This window comes from Pteropus alecto, unplaced genomic scaffold (assembly GCF_000325575.1).
Source record: "Pteropus alecto unplaced genomic scaffold, ASM32557v1 scaffold40, whole genome shotgun sequence".
Taxonomy (NCBI): domain Eukaryota; kingdom Metazoa; phylum Chordata; class Mammalia; order Chiroptera; family Pteropodidae; genus Pteropus; species Pteropus alecto.
The window spans coordinates 7,249,591-7,267,140 of record NW_006431919.1 but is presented as its reverse complement, the minus strand read 5'-3'; the positions used below and the strand labels follow the sequence as shown (position 1 = coordinate 7,267,140).

The 17,550-nt window shown below is 32.4% G+C and overlaps 1 protein-coding gene and 1 non-coding gene across 5 annotated transcripts in view; one reads left to right on the top strand and one right to left on the bottom strand.

Moving 5' to 3' along the window:
• CLINT1 (clathrin interactor 1) overlaps positions 1 to 17,550 on the top strand; it is a 54,417-nt gene that overhangs the window by 23,430 nt on the left and 13,437 nt on the right. For all 4 annotated transcript variants that reach the window (XM_006906466.2, XM_006906467.2, XM_006906468.3 and 1 more), the window contains exons 2-8: positions 3,064 to 3,168; positions 3,722 to 3,818; positions 5,338 to 5,446; positions 6,418 to 6,582; positions 9,377 to 9,554; positions 12,891 to 13,137; positions 15,188 to 15,257. In XM_006906466.2, coding sequence (XP_006906528.1) covers positions 3,064 to 3,168; positions 3,722 to 3,818; positions 5,338 to 5,446; positions 6,418 to 6,582; positions 9,377 to 9,554; positions 12,891 to 13,137; positions 15,188 to 15,257 — 971 coding nt within the window. The remainder of the gene's footprint in view (positions 1 to 3,063; positions 3,169 to 3,721; positions 3,819 to 5,337; positions 5,447 to 6,417; positions 6,583 to 9,376; positions 9,555 to 12,890; positions 13,138 to 15,187; positions 15,258 to 17,550) is intronic.
• LOC112475345 lies at positions 9,922 to 10,027 on the bottom strand. The gene has a single exon (XR_003044672.1). It is a non-coding gene; the product is annotated as a U6 spliceosomal RNA (small nuclear RNA).

Below are 17,550 nucleotides of genomic sequence, written 5' to 3'. Positions count from 1 at the left end.
TAAAAGCATTGTGGAAGCAGTGAACAGTTTTATAAATATAAACAATAATAATTTTAATTGTGGATTTGATCCTTGTAAAAAGTAGTCTTTAATACTGCTTTAAGATAAAATCTTCAAAACATGAGCAGCTTCTTATATTCTTCACTCTTTGGACATTCCTAGTAATTTTCTATAAATTTTTTGCAGAATAGATCCTAGATCTTTGTCTGAATTTTGTATTTTAAAAAAAAAATGATGAGAGAGCCCCCTCTAGTGTGTGAAATATTCATTCTTAAAACATTTGTATCAATCATGGGAAGTTTTAGGAATTAAGCTGTTTTTTCCTTTCACATCTGGATATAATTTTTTAAGTGTTCTTTTTTCTTGGGGGAGGGTTTTTTTTCCCCCTTTTTTTAAAAAGGTCACCAGAATTATGGGTAGGGTGTGGATCGAGGTCAATAGAAAACATGGGAAAGGAAGGATCAAAATGCCATTTCTACCTTTTTAGAAATGGCTATTTTCGAATGACCTGGAATAAGGCCAAACTATACAGTGTTGTTTTATTTTAGTTTACATTTGTTTCTGAATTAAGTGCAGCTTAAAATACTTTGTTTTGGAATTCTTTATGCCATTGGATCTCATCTTAAGAGAGTTCTGTGTCTGAAAGCAACAGTTTCATTGGAAAATTACTATAAAACAGAACCTAATTCTCTTCATGAAGTCTTTTTTTGTTATTATCATTGCTATACCTTTCTGTGGATATACTTTAACTACATTGTAAGTCAGTTCTAATGGCAATTTGTCATTTTACATGATTCCCATTGTTTCTCAAACCAAGGAAATTAGGAGAGTCTTAAATAATTGGCTCTTTGCCACCTCTCCGTCTAAACACAGAGTACTCAAACACACAGGCCTTCAGCTAAGAATTTTGTGAAGGGTTATGGAAACAGGACCTTTCTCATTTGACCCATGGGCTTTTTGTAGCTTGAACAAGGAAAGCAGTGTTCTGAAAGCTACAGCATTTATGAAGGCTCTAGTGAAAATATTTCACTCGCATGGACTAAAAGATTAACTTCTTTCATCTCGTTCTCCAACAAACAATGCAAACAGATTTCAAGTATATTCTAGGCAATGAAATGCTTAGATGAATTATAATCCTAATTGCTATTGTTCATTCCAACATCTGTATTTTGTCACTTTCTAAGACATGCATACTTTAGCCAGTAGGACAAACAAAAGCATTCTGAATTCCATAGTTTTGCAGCATCTTACATTAAAAATCTGTCATTGGCTACCTTGATCTTATATTGGTTCCACTGCTGACAAAATTAGAGAAAAGATGTGATTCTTCCTATACATTAATGCATAAAATGATTGTCAATAGAATCATTAGTGGATTTTTATGAAAATTCATTCATTAATAGTCTTAAATTTTGATGGAGGCCGTGGAGATTATGTATTTATTTTAATCTCAGGGAAAATATTTGTATTTATTTTATCAAACTAGTTGATATTTTAGGAGGCAGCTTTCTCCAAGATTTGAAAGAAAGTAATAGGATTCTGCTTTTCTTCCTTACTAGAACAGTATTCTGAATATAAATCTAGAAGCCAGATTTATTCTGTGATTTGGCAAGTCATATTTTTATTCATAATTGTTCCTTTAAATTTTGACCTGAAACAGTTTATAACTAGATTCTTTCTTAAAGGTAAAGAAACTGTAGTGTTTGCAATAAATTTGAAATCTCTATTTGAGAAAGATTTGAGTGCCAATTTTAACTAGACATTTCTTATTTAAAAAATACATTTTTTTTGATCACTGTAAAACAATACAGCAAAAGTTGGATATATTAAAGTAGTAGTTACCAAATTCTGATTTTTCACTATTTCTAAAACTTTAAATGGGAGATTTGAATTACCATAATCACCAGCATCTGTTAACAACAATTGTTTGGTAATAATTGGAGCTTTAGTTGTCGAATTAATATTAATATAGTATATTACATTTTCACAGTATTTCTTTATTCCTCAGAATGTCTTTGAATTCTTAAATCCATATAAGCATGAGAAGTTGTTCTAACTATCAATTTTGCCATCTCACGTATAAATTTTAAGGTAGTCTTTTCAAAGTTAATTCTTATAAAAATATAACTTAACATTTTAAAATTCTAATAGGTGATTACATCTAATAATAATAATAATAATTGCTAACCTATATTGAGCACTTGCTATATGTCAGACATTGTGCTAATAATTAAGTACAATTTGACTGCTACTCTTTGACCTAGTATTCTTTGCATTTGTTCACATTTTGCATTTGAGGAAACTGAGGTTAAAAGAATTAAAATAGTTTGTCAACAGTCACAAAGTAAGTGATTGGAGTCAGATTATTATGACTCCTAGAACCCATGTTCTTGACCACTGCTGAAGTCTTGAATGAAAGTTAAGTACACTATCATACATCTTGATGGAATATTATGCTGCCATTAAAAGTGAGGTTATGGTGACTATATAGTAACATTGAAAATGTATATGGTATAATAAGTGAAAAAGACTAAGGGATTACAGTTAAATGTTCATAGTGGCTCTAAACATTTTTACAGTGTTATCTTTTATCTATCATTGCTTTTTAAAAATATTTAAATGGAGGAAACATTTTTTAATGTTTAGCTGTTGTATAAGTTTTGTCCAGTTAATTTATAGAATTTCAGTAAGCCAGAAACTTATGATTGCGTGTAAATCAGGTCTGGTCAGGAAACCGACAGTTTAGTTTATAATAAACTCTAGCATGTCTAATTTTCTTTTTAATTTGACCCAAAACCATTTTTATTGGACTTATGCCAGCTTTAATGTAATCTTTTATCTGTATTCTTGAAGGCTAATAGAATAGTAAAATCTTCTTAAAGATAACTTAAATGCATTATATAGTGTCCTCGGGGTAGCTCGTGCACAAAAGATGTTTTCTTTCTCATGCGGTAGAGGTACCTCATTAGGACACCCAGTAGTGTCATTATTAAGTTTTCATGTGTTTCTCAGTTTTGATGCTAATCTTTGTGCGTATGTGCGTGCATTTTTTTTTCTTTACAGCACCAATGTGGTTATGAATTATTCAGAGATCGAGTCTAAGGTTCGAGAAGCAACGAATGACGATCCTTGGGGACCTTCTGGGCAACTCATGGGAGAGATTGCCAAGTAAGTGATAATTTGACTCAGCAGTGCAGAAAGAATCCAGCTATCTTTACACAGAAATGTGGAATTTGCTATCAGTTTTAAACCATTTAGCTGCCAGATAGAAATTCTGCATAATCATTTAGGCATTATGGAGGAAGTTTTACGTAGGGTCCATTCTTCTTAAAACTTAGCTCAAAAAATAAAACAAAACTTTTTTCTTTTCTAATGAAGTTAGAGACTTACTGTAGCTTACCATGTGAAATTTTGATAAATGTATATAAATAACTTGAAATACATTTATGAAAAAATTTCCCTGATGAACATCTGGACCACTATGCCAATGAATGAAGGGCTTGTAAAATATGATATTAATTAGTGGGGCTTATGAATGTGCCAGATATTATACAAAATATAAGAAACGTATTTTTAAGGAAGCATGTCGTTAAATTTTTTGAACGAAGCTTATTAATCTTTTTAAGGTCTTTAGGAAAATACAGTAACTTAGAACAAGCCTGCCATCTACTGTCAAAATTAACATATTGCAGACTCTTGAGGAAAATTATTCTCTTTTCAGGGCTACATTTATGTATGAACAATTTCCAGAACTTATGAACATGCTTTGGTCACGAATGTTAAAAGACAACAAAAAGAATTGGAGAAGAGTTTATAAGGTATGGGCATTAGGCTGTTTTTATTATTTAACATGTTGAAAAGAAATGCTTGAAATTTTAAGGTGTACATTCATAAGTGATTATGAAGGACATTAAATCCTACAATAGAATATCCTAAAACAGATAAAAGAAGTAGATTTGCTATTGGTGTTCCGTTTTCTAGTTACAGAAACAACTATTCTTACTGTGAAGTGTTTAAAATTAATATTAATAATACTTCTAAACGTCGAATATTTTTATTTTACTGGTTGAAGTTTTTCCAACTAAAAACATATTTGCACATATTGAAAGTAATGAATCTATAGTAGTATGCATATTTAGTGTTTGAACAGTTAAATGAAAACTAATAAGGTTTGTCATCTCTATAAATATGCTTAATATATGTTTTATTACAGTATTCTGTACCAAAAATGTGTTAGTTTAAAATAAAATTAATCTAAAACATTAAACATTTAAATTTTGCAAATATGTATTCTTTATCAGATTCCTTTCATTTAGTGCTGATCTCCTTATATAACGTAGAATTCTAAAACAAGGTAGTCTTGTGTTCTTCCATTCTGACCATATTTTCTTGCTACTCAGAATAAGTTTTTCTGTGCTTTCCAAAATGGTATACAATAATATATATTTGAAACTGTGAAAACAATGTTTCTGGCTGTTGAAAATCAGTGCTTTATTTAGTTTCTAGTTTTTCATGCTGTTTGTTTCTGAAAACATTGACTGTCATTTCCTCAGCTGTACAGTAGTTACGATGAAATAGTTGAAATTTCTATAAACTAAAAAAGTTTTTAATTAACATTTAAAAAAATAATCCTTGAATAAACTACTTTTTTAAAGAATAAATTACTGGCAGAGTGAGGGTTTTTGACCCTCAATTTCACCAACTTAACTAAATTTTCATAGATCTAGTCTTTTTTTCCCCAAAGTTCAAAATGCATAATTCACTGGTTTTTAGTGTATTCAGAATTGTGTAGCAGTCATCACTATTTAATACCAAAGTATTTTCATCACCCCAAGAAGAAACCTCATAAACACTTTTTCCTTTTTATTTGTTGGCAGCAAGTGTTTGAAATAAAGCCACATTATTAACCCCAAAATTAAATTTTATCTGTGGAAAATGCTGTGGGATCATATAATTACCAAATAATTGTTTTCTTTAAACTGATATTTGAACAATTCACAGTTCCATAATGCCCAAATGAAAGGTAAAAACTGAGCTAGCTTTCTAAAAGCCTACTGTTATTTATATCATACAGTCAAATATTTCTTAACATGAGAATTATATATTTAATCTTTTGATACATAGTATCCAATGGACAGTTTATTTACCATACTTGGTATAAGAGGGGCTTCAAATTGATACTGTAAAGTTTTGAGTATAGTCTAATATAAGATAAAGAAGCTACACGCACACAAAGATTATTCATTTGCTAATGTTGGAATTATTTTTTTTAACCATACACCAAAGCTCTACCAGTATTTATTTCGTTAAATCATTTGGTGCTTTGTATTTTTACAGTCATTGCTGCTTCTAGCTTACCTCATAAGGAATGGATCAGAGCGTGTTGTTACAAGTGCCAGAGAACACATTTATGATTTGCGATCCCTGGAAAATTACCACTTTGTAGGTGAGCAATAGAAAAACCTTATAAGCAAATTAAAACAGTAGTTGGAGTTGTCAGTCACCTGAACCAGCTTAGAAGCTTCTCTGCTCTAATTAGAATGTGACTGTTGCTGGTTGTGTGACGAGTGCAGAATCCAAGACGTGGGGCCCTAGAGTATTAATTAGTGAAGACAAGAACTTGCAGAAAAGACTGGCTAATAACAACAGAACCAACACAACATGAGTGTTCGGGTTTATATTAAAATATGCACTGGAGACTGGTCCCCTGTGGTGTCCATAAAGGAATAGCTTTAATCATATGGGAAGAAAAGGTTAGAGCTCCAAAACACACACATCTGTTTGAAGCTGGGGTTTTTTTTTCCTCCCACCAAATAATATTTACTGTGCAAAGGCAGCAAGGCCAGAGTGTGTTTTGAATGTGAAAGAGGATACAGAATGAACCATATTTCATTTTGTAGTGCACCCCAGTTGAAAGCACTTTAAAAATTCTGTTTTTCAGCTATACTAAATCCTTGTAATTAGTGTTTCCAAAAATGTATTGGGGAAACCAAGATATTTGGGTGCTTGCCAGTCATTAAAATGTTATAGTGAGTTTTATTTTGTTTTGTTTTGTTAAAATACTATACTATCAAAAAAGAAAATAACATTCATGGATATAAGTCCATTTCATATGGTCATCATTTGTAATCCTTTTTTAGAGGATCTTTAATTGATCTTCCTTAGCACCATTATCTGTGATCCTTTTTAAGTTCACCTTTACAGGCTCTAATAAGCCAAAATTGCATCTCGAAACTTAGAACCTGCTGATGAGGAAATGACAAAATTTAATAGCACAATTTACCTCTTCTTCTTAATTTTAAAATATTGAAGTTGGTTTCTTATGTTGAAATTTTCACACTCTTTTTTTGTGTTAAAAGGTTTGATACATAGTGACTGAATTCTTAAGGTTTTGCTTCTCCCTTACCATTCTCACAGATGAGCATGGCAAGGATCAAGGTATAAATATTCGCCAGAAGGTGAAAGAATTGGTCGAATTTGCCCAGGATGACGACAGACTTCGTGAAGAGAGAAAGAAGGCAAAGAAGAACAAAGACAAATATGTTGGGGTTTCCTCAGACAGTGTTGGAGGATTCAGATACAGTGAGTATCAAAATCATACTGGCACCTAAGCATCAATTTAGCTTCACTGAATTGAATCACTGAAATATGAAAAGCCAAAATGCTATTTTTCTTTTCAGGAATATATAGAATACTAAAATATATGTAATACTCATTTTGGCTCCTATTACATGGATCTTAGGAATCTTTCTCTTTTTTACTTTGGTGGGTTTAAGAATATGTTTTAACCATTAATTGTTAATTAAATAATTGCAAACTTTGAGTTGATATACAGAGAATAATACAGATATATACCCTTCCCTCTCGGGGTTACCACTCTAATGAAGAAAAAAGAATTTCTCTCACCATTTAGAGCATAAAATGTGTTAAGTTTGATCAAGAGATTGGTCTTCTAAATTTGAAACCAATTTAGCTGTTTTTGTCCAAAACAAGGAAAGCTTCCTATAAGTTAGCCCATCCTCCATCTCTTCCCTTAATTAAGCAATGCATTAATTTGATGTAGAAAAAGGTGACTGACAGTACCATCAGTTTTTCATCTAGGCCTATCGCTTTATTGTTCCTAACTAGAACATTCATCTCCCCTGTTTATTTTTAATGTAATAATATAGTTTACCTAAAATAGATCACTAGGTGCTTGAAACAGATACAGAAAATAACTCTTTCATTGCATGTCTCTTTGGACTCAGTCTTCTAAAACTCTGACAGTCCCCTGGGTCATTCTGTGTGTACACAGACAGACCAGTGCTGTGTATACTTAGCAGCTGCATCTCGGGGCTCTCCTACTCTCCTCACCCACATATGAGTTTGTTTATATTTGGATTATACTCAGAACTCATTCATTGGAACTATGTAAAAATCTATTTCTTGTAATTACCTATAAAATAGCATCTTCACTCCTTTGCTCCTCTGCGTTCTTGCCCTCAGAGAAAAAATACTGCACTTAATTAGCTGTTTCTAACAGCAGGAAAATCTCTTTAAGTCTAAGAATCACATAAAACTCAATTCTTGATTTGGGCAAAAATAGTTCTCAAATAAATCATGTAATTATATTTTAGAGTTTTTATTTGTTTAGCAGAAAAAGAAGTTTTTAGATTATTTGCCCAACTAGTTATTTTATACTTTAACTTTTTCAAAGTAGCTGTAGCAATTTAATGTGTTTTTGAGTAGAAATTGTTATTTGCAACTCATTTTCTTACTCTACATGCTTGTAAACCTTCTTACTAGGACAATATGTAATTAGAGAAATGTAGAAAATTGAGTACAGAATCAGTCGCAGTGAACCAGTATAGTACCTGCATTAGAGATAGAGTTGAATGTCCTGTGCATTTGCATCACATTCTTTTATAAACATTTTTAATGTCATGTGAGTCAAATTTAATCAACTTTATTTTGTTTTTATTTTTCATTTTGATATTAGATAATGTCCTGCCAACATCCAGTATCTTTGGCACACACTTAGTATGCTATCTACCACACTAATCAGTTTAGTTTTCATCTACTTTCTTTTTTCTGGTAAATTTGTTTGTTTGTTTTTTAAGTCTAGTTCATCACATTGTTGTTGAAATGTACATACCCCTTATAGGAAAACCACTCATTTTTATAAAACCATCCTGATTTAGATTTTGTCTAAAAACCTCACTTTGTCATGTTCTATTTAATGTTTAAGTTGGAGGTCACTTTTAAATTTAGTAGACAAATTTTTAAATTCTCAAGCTCTTACAGAAAATTTTGACTTTGCAGTTTAAGCAGACAATTTAGTAAAATGGTTTTGTTTAGTCTCCACTGGGCATGTATGCCATCAGAACTTGTTGACCAAAGTTTAGAACAAAAGCTCTGTTAGCCACCTTTGGATTATTTTATTTCTCATTGCTCCTCCCTTTGTTCTGTAACCTGCCTTAGTTTCAGTGTTTTCCTCTTTTTAATCTGATTTCTCTGTATCTTCTACTCTTGCCTCATAAGTTGAGTTTGGACATGGACATTGAAATGGAAAGATTTACTTTAATGCCTACAATCCCTTTCTCTCCTTTGGACCCAAGGTCATGGACTAAAACAGATCTTGACACTTTGGGGTGTTTGTTGTACTGCCATGATCTATTCCCTTCGTTCTCAAATTCACACTGAGGCTCCCTAGGTTGTGCCAGTCCCAGCATATGTTTGGGCTTGGTGTTTGAATAGATCATCACTGTTCTGAACTGCTTAAGCATATTTCATTATTACAGTCTGTGTAGCTTTTGGTAGTTAGAATATTCTTTTCTTTTACGGTAATTAAAAGATGATTTCTCATGCTGTGAAATCCAATGAGTTGTTTTTCTAGTTTGGTACTAAAGTATGACATTTATGAGTGTTTACAGCATCCTGGGACATGTAGCATTCAGAATGGTATTTCCTATAGTTTGTTTTTTATGAGATTTTGCTGTCTAATACTTTTTATAATAATCGAAAAACCATTAAGAGACAGAAGTGAAATATAATGCATTAAGTGACTTTTGTAAAAACAAAAAGATTTCCATTTTTCCTTTGCTTATACAGCCTGTGTTGGTTTTGTGTTTTCCTCTACTCCTTTCAACAGCCCTTAAGAACTTCCTGATATGCTGTGCTATGTATTAAGGTTGTGTAAGTTTTCATAACCTGCTACTTAATGACTGGCACTGCATGCTGTGCCTTGCTGCAATTGTGTTGATTCAGCACTGTGGGAGCTTTCTGTTTTCCTTTGAAAACTATTTTATTATGAGGAAAAGCTTCAGAAATAAGAACTGTAGATAGCTTCCGAATTTAATGTCTTTAATGTTGCTTCTCTTTTTAATGCTTTACATAGGTGAAAGATATGATCCTGAGCCCAAATCAAAATGGGATGAGGAGTGGGATAAGAACAAGAGTGCTTTTCCATTCAGTGATAAATTAGGTGAACTGAGTGATAAAATTGGAAGCACAATCGATGATACCATCAGCAAGTTCCGGAGGAAAGATAGGGAAGACTCTCCAGAAAGATGCAGGTATTAACACTTTGTATTCTGGGTCTCTTGGAGAGGGTGCTAAATTGTTTTTTTGTTTTGAGCATTACTATTATCTGAGGTTCAGCATTTTTTCCCTAATAGATTTTATTTTTGAGAGCAGTTTTAAACTCAGAGAAAAATTGTGCATAAAGTAAAGAATTGCCATATTTACACACACTTCTGTTATTAACATCTTGCATTACTATGGTACATTTGTTAACAGTTGATAACCAATATTGATATATTATTATTGACTAAAGTCTCATTTACATTAGGGTTCACTGTGTTGTACAGTTGACAAATGCATAATATCCATCATTATGGAACTATACAGAGTAGTTAACACTGCCCTAAAAGTACCCTTTGCAAAAACATAGACTGATTCATGAATTTGCATATCATCCTTGCATAATGGCTATGCTAACCTTCTCTGATTGTTCCACTTTTAGTATAGTTGCTGCTGATGTGAGCACCATATAGCTGTTTTTTAAGACAATAAGTCAAACATTACTTAAAATTACTACTGACATACTTTCCATGTTGTCTTTGTCCATTTGTTTCTAAAGTTGATCATATTTCCTATATGTTTTTATTCAGGCTATTTATTGGAATTATTTTTTTCCTGTAAGAATTTTCAAAGATTATTTTGCATTTGGGCATCAGATTATCCAGAGATCTAAGGTATTGCTGAGGGCTAATGAAGTTTTTAAAATTTAAACAGGAGTTAAAGGGTTTGATATTTAACAACTCCTGTAACATTCCATTATGATTTTGTGCCAGTGTATACCAGGAAAAAATCCAAATGGCGTTTTGGACTAAAAATGTTTTTGAGTATAGACCTATATTTTCCTAAGGTACATTCTCTAATAGTAGGGCATTTTTATTTAGTTTTATATAGAACAATACTTGGAATAGCATTCATTTTTGGTTTTTCCTACCGACATAGCTATTAAACTAGTTTCTCTGCAGGTTAAACAGCAGTGTACATAGCACTTGTTTTGTGAGGCAAGTTTTTATAAAACCTTTGTCATTTGTGCCTCACAGAGTCTCTATTAGATAGGGAAGAGTAAGGATTTTACCCTTACTGTTTACAAGTAAAACCTGGGGCCTATTCAGGCTGTGTGGAACTTGCCTAAAGTAACAGAGTTAGTGATAGAACTGAGCCCTCAAGTAAGTTCTTGTAATTAAGCATCATCTCTTCTTTCCTTAAAAAAGAATCTTAATAGTTCAGATTTAGAGGGCAATTGAAGAAAAGTAAAAATAAAAATATAATTTTGAAATTCTCAGGTTCTGAAATATTTGTTTAGTGTCTTTTCAGTATGTTTCCATATTTATTAAATCCCTGGAATTCCTATCATTTTCAAGACTGTTTCTGGAATGTGATCTTTAAAGAGCTGGAATTTATTTTTAGTACTTTGAATATGTGTATCTATTTTGTAACTACATTTCTAGTTCTTTTATGCTGAAATAGTATGCATATGATAATAAATACTAAACTTTGGAAAGCAGTGCCTACTTCACATATTCAGTGCAATTTTCCCCTCTTTAATGTTCTTGTGGCTTGTGTGTTTACATTTTTGTTTTGGTTTAGAAAATACAGTGGTCATATATTCTGTTGCTATTTCCTGAAGAAGTATGGGAATCAAGTAGGTAGGCTGGTACATCTGATCATGTACCTTCTTGTGTTGTTACTTTTCTCTCTCGCCCTACCACCCTCAGTTTTTCTTTCCATATTTTTGTTTTTTTTCTGCCTTGATTTTTTTCCCCCTATGTTGGCTCTCAGACAGGGTCTGCTAGAGTTCCTAAATCTTTAAGAGTATTCAGGTTTAAAGGAGTGAAAATGTAGTCTGTATTATTAACCGTGACTAAGGGGCACACCAGGGACTTTTACATCTAGGACTATTTGTGAAAAAAAGAGTAGATTTTTAAACAAAATCGCATGTGACCTCTCTCCCAGAATTTCAGACTTATTAGTTCATTATTAGATTCAAGAATTCCTGAACTTTGGTCAGAATGAGGCTTCCATTTCACTGTGTGCTAGTCAAGTTTATATTCTCAACTTGTAAAGACGTTATCTTGTATTGAAATAAAATTGGACATCAGAAAGGTGAGAAATTTTTGTTTTACTTATAGGACTGATGGTGGGAATCTTTAGGTCAGTTTTTGCTGTGAAATTACCTAGTAAGTGACAAGGGCTTTTAAACTCTTATTCAGAACTTTTAGAATCCCTAAAATGCTTATAGATAAAAATACATTTAACTCCTTTGCTGTGCATGGGAAGCCATTCTTCTTGATTCCTGATTTTACAGATTTGGAATTAAACAATTCCAATTTGGTTTATATTTAAATAGAAATAGTCTGAGTTATATTTCATCAGTAATAATACTCATAGTTTTAAGGAGAATTTTAAGTATTTTATTTTAGAATATTTGTAAATTAAACCATCTACTCTAAAATTAAGTAAAATAGGTAATGAGACATATGTTAGGTAATTTCTCTCTGTCCTTCTTGCACCAGGAAAAACCCAGATGCCTTATTACTGGAGAAGAGACTAGTACTGACATTTTTAACCCATAGCATATGAAAAACCCAGTTTTTTGCTCATAATGTAGTTTTTTCTTTTGCATTATTAAAAAAAAAAATGTTTCTGAATGTGCCTGAAATAATTGAAATATATTTAAGTTTTCTGTAAAGCAGTTTTCATAATTACATAAAAGTTTGATCTGATACTACAATGAAAAAGAACAGTTGTTGGAAAGTACATTACCTCATGTTTTTCTGCATAAACAGATTAGAGTTTTAATCATTTGAATTCAGATAATATTTAACAGGTATCCATTGAAATTGTAATATTTTATTATGTATTAATATGAGAGTCGATGACAGAATTATGTTGTGTAAATGTAACTGTAGTTGTTTGCATACAATCCATTTCAAGAAAATGGTCATCAAATGCAAATGTTGGAGCTCCCAGGATCTCATCAGTTGATTGTGCTATGATGATAATCCAGCTATTATATTTTTTTAAGCTTAAATCTATACTAAATAAGCACTTTAATTATTTTAGACATTTTTTATTTGTACATATTTATGTAAATACTTTTTTGTAGCAGTGTTTTAGAATTACCTCAGGAATTTGTCAGGTTCCCACGTTCCCTCCCCAACATACACGTGTCATTATTCAGATAGATAACATTCTGTTGATCCCTGTCAAATAGTCAAAGTATGGAATTTTAGAGCTACTGTATTTGAAATACTTTAGTTCAAATCACTGAGGACTCCATTTTAAAATAATCCCTAGTCTTATTATTTTGCTTCATTTTTAATATCTTTTAGCGACAGTGATGAGGAAAAGAAAGCAAGAAGAGGCAGATCTCCCAAAGGAGAATTCAAAGATGAAGAGGAGACTGTGACAACCAAGCATATCCATATCACACAGGCCACGGAGACCACCACAACCAGACACAAGCGCACAGCAAATCCTTCCAAAACCATTGATCTTGGAGCAGCAGCACATTACACAGGGGACAAAGCAAGTCCAGACCAGAATGCTTCAACTCATACGCCTCAGTTTTCAGTTAAGGTGGGACTGGCACAGGTTTATACATTATACACAGTTTTATTCTTATAAATTTTAGAATTGTTGCATTAGTAAGCTTAGGCATTTCTAGGCAATTATATTAATTACAGATCATCTAGCATATATTACTCAAAGTCATTAATAATTTCCTCTCTGTGGGGAAAGATACCTGTCCAATTGCTGAATGAGTCTCTAAGCACTCTCTGTGAAAGTAGAAGTGACACTTTTGGTTCGTTTGGGAAAGGGTGTGAATCTGAGTGTAATACATCTATTTCCGTCTAAGACACCACTGCTGGTTACCAAGAAGAATGAGATTCACTAATGGAAACATGGGAGTATTTGGAAGTTGTAAGAAGTGACAAAAGAGAACCAAGTAGATATAAGGGAAATGGTCTCATTTGATACAGAGATGGTGCCTACAAAGAGGGTCGTATTTACTTGATGGTCACTACTGATCAGTAGCAGCAGATCAGTACTGATCTGGCGCCTTTTTTATTTGTTTTTCATTCACCACAGACATGGAAGTCCACCTACTAGATACTGGGCTACAAGCTAGTCTTTCGGACAGAAATCTGCCAAAGAGAGAAATTTTTCCCAAAAGGCTAAATTGTTGTTTTGTCACTTTGCCCCCACCCAACTAATGTTTACCTAACTTGTATCTTTGCATCAGAAGTAACTAAAAGCTAGAGAAGACAGTTTTCTAATGTATCCTGCAAATAGTAGATGACTCTAAAAATAAAGCTAGTCCTGCTTAGTGGCAAGAACAAGTACTGTGTCAACTTTTGCCAAATATCTACTGGTGTATGATTTTACCCATATTTGTTCTTTTTAGTTTTGATGAAAACCTCAAAATTATAACTCATCTTTACTTGTAGTTAAAGAGGGGAAATGGCTATTATTTCTCTGTGGTCTTAGATTTCCTGTGCTATAGATACTGTTAGCTTACTAATGGCAGTATGGGATCTGGGAGATAGCCATAGTTGAAACCCAATACATAGTGGCTCTTATATGGAGAATTTATTTAAGGTTGCATGAAGAAAATTATCCCAACTATATAATTTCTTAACAGTAAATTGAGACTTTTATATCTTATAGGATTTTAAATAGCAATTTGTAGTACAGCATGAATATGTCACTCTGCAATAAATATTTTATATATTTGTAGTGTGAGCTTTTTACTTTGTTTTTACTACCAAAAAAATTTCTAAAAGGTCGAAGTACTTGAAAAGTTACTCAACTACTTCAAATTTCTTTCTTTCTCAAGGTCTTTTTGAACTATGATGTAGTATTTTAATCTTCAAAGCTCAGGAACTCAGATTGTTTCCCTATTTTCTAGCTATTCTGTTCTCATTTAGCATGTATGTATTGAAGATACAGCAAATATGCATCAGAGTGCTTGGGACTATGAAGAAGAGAAAAATCATATTACAACTCCTATCCCACAATTTAGTTTGGGAACTAAATATGAAACAATTAGATGTCAAGCTATATCAACAGAATTATACTGACTTGTATAGCATACAAATAGTAAGCATTGCTAAAGTTCATAGAATCATAGAATTTTAGAGCTAGATAGAATCTTGGCCTCTATTCCAGGGGATCACAGACCTTGTTAGATATGGAAATTATTGAGGGAACTTTGTAAGACTGTACAGGCCGAGATTCCCACCGTGGGCATTTATGATTCAGTATATTGTGATGGAGCCTGGAGCATATGTATTTTTTTAATCCTCAAATGATTCTGATACGTAGCATGAAGTTTGAATGGGATCTGGAAGGTATATTTTCCAGAGTGAAATTCAGTAAGAAAAAAATGAGGGAAAAGACAAGTGTGGATGTGACAGACTTTTACAGTGCTGGTAGTAGAATTAAAAATACTTACCATCTCCATAAGAATTCATAGTCATTTGTGTTTCTTCAGAAAACTAAATCTGCCCCTATCAAGACAATTACACGTATTTGTGTCTGAGTTGGAAATTAGAGATGAGTAGAGCAGATTTAGAAAAAATAGATACTTGTTTTCTCAGCTCATTAGTTCTTTGTGTGTTTCTAGACTTCAGTGCCTAGCAGCAAGTCATCTGGTGACCTTGTTGATCTGTTTGATGGCACCAGCCAATCAACAGGTAAGTTTCCACACTGGCTTTTTCTTTTTTAGTAACTTTAGTTTCAGAGAATTTTTTAAAGTGTTTAATAAAAGGTGGAATGAAAAATAAAGTTTTTTGCATTGGATTTATTTTTAATGTAAAATTAGCAAGCCTTGGGCATTATTGGGAAGAGGGGGTGTTAATTGCCTAAAATAAGGAAGAAGAGTACTTAAATATTTGACCAATAATAATTCAGTAACCTCTCTCTCCTTAATTTCTTTAGCACTGAGTATTTGGAGTTTTTTGCTTTCTCTATAAGCAAAATGTATTGCTCTGCCCACTTTACTGTCTTTTCCTAAATCTTAATTCTGGGTCTCAGCATCAGCCATGCCTAGGGTTAATTTAAATTTTTCATTTATTTATTCACATATTTGTTGAACCAGACATTGGTTTGAGTGCTAGAGATATAGTGCTTAGTAAAACCAAGTTCTTGTCCTCATAGGAAGGCCAAGTGGTGGAAGTACAGTAATCATAAGTCACCGATAGTTACAAACACGCAGAGTGCTTCTGAAGAAAGGAGCATTCTATTAACGTATGTTACTACCTACCTGACATATTTTAAGAGGGCTGTAGCAAAAGAATAGTTTTCTTACAAATATTCTGTCAAGATAAGACTAATAATTTGTTCAATTTAATTACCAGTATATGCTGCATTTTGAATAAATCCCTAAATTATTTTCAAGAAAGTTGATATTTTAGGTTGCATTCAGTGATTATGGAGTTTTCATGAACTCCTGTGCCCCAAGTCAAAAGAGTTTAAGAATAAAACTTCTGTTTAAAAAGTCTTTCTCAACTTGTTTAAAGTTCATTTCACATCAAAATGTAGATGGTAAGATTGGTGTGTAGCTAATGTGCAAAGTAAATTTATTGTTCCTAGTTGTGTGTAATGCTTTTTTAAAACTGAATTGTTTTAAAATTTACATTAATGTTTTAGTGGAAGTCTATAATGAATTTACTTGTCATTAATAGTTTAGTACCTGTAATTAATACAAAGTGCCCTTTCCTAGTACATAAAATTCTTGGACTCGGAGTGAACTTCATAGGGTATATGGTTCAACCTAGTTTCTGAAATTCTTTGGTTCCTGTTCTCTTTTTTCTGTAACTGTAAATTGTTTCTAAAATTATTCTTTAAACTATATTGAACAGTCATGCCCAAGGTTACATACAACTACATTAGTTTTTCAATAGTTTATGTGCTTTTCGTATGTTTAAGATATTAACTATAGTATTTACTGGCAGTTAGCATGTGGTCATATAATACAGACGTAGTGTCAAAGAATATCAACTATTTTGGACTGCTGGCATGAAATATTAAAGAGACCCTTTCATACATCTGTGGAAAGTGGATGGAGCAATCAGAAAAAATACCTAGAAAGGTCAAATGAGTGGATGCAACTTTTTTCCTCAGTGATATCAAGATTATTTGAACAGAGAGAATTATTAAATGCTAACATGCTTCCTTTGCTTGGCAAGAAACCTTTGAGTGGTTTTTCTTCTCCAGTGCAAACAGTAGATTGACTAATTAAATAGAAGTAACAATTAATATTAATATAGTAATTGAGACAAATGAAATCTGCAGTTTCTTGCCTTAATGTTCATTTTAGTCTCTAAAAAGTAACTGAATGTGGGTTGACATCAGAATTTTTTAAAGTTATCTCCTATTTGAAACAATACATTTAACCAGTTTGTGTAGACCCCCCCCAATCAGTACATAAATTTCGTTGCCCCAAATCTCTATTTAAATATTTTATTAATATATTTGAAACTTAATTCAGTAGTGGAAAAAACTAGATATTAAATCTTCAGCACCTACACATGAGAAAGTCTAAGAATCTACCATAACAACATTGCTATTTGGTATGCCATTTGGGTGTCATTTACCAGATGTGCCTATACTTAAAATAGTACCATCATGCCAGTAATTAGGGCATGAACTGTAAACCTAAGCAGTTATGGCATCTGCATCACTCACCAGATAAATAGCTCCTATGAGAAAATGTTCAGATTTATATGTTACCTTCTTTTTGTTAGCAACTTTAAAAGTATATGTGTGGGACAGTCATTGTAGAATATCTGCCAAGTTTAAAAAGATGTATGTGAAACCCACCCAGCAAGATTTATTTGAAACTGTCTTGATAAATATCCCACTGGAGTAATTAATGTTCTTTTAAAATCTGTATTCAAACAATATTTTGATGGTGTGTGTGTGTGTGTGTGTGTGTGTGTGTGTGTGTGTGTATATAAAACTTCTAAGTAAACACTTTTTAAATGA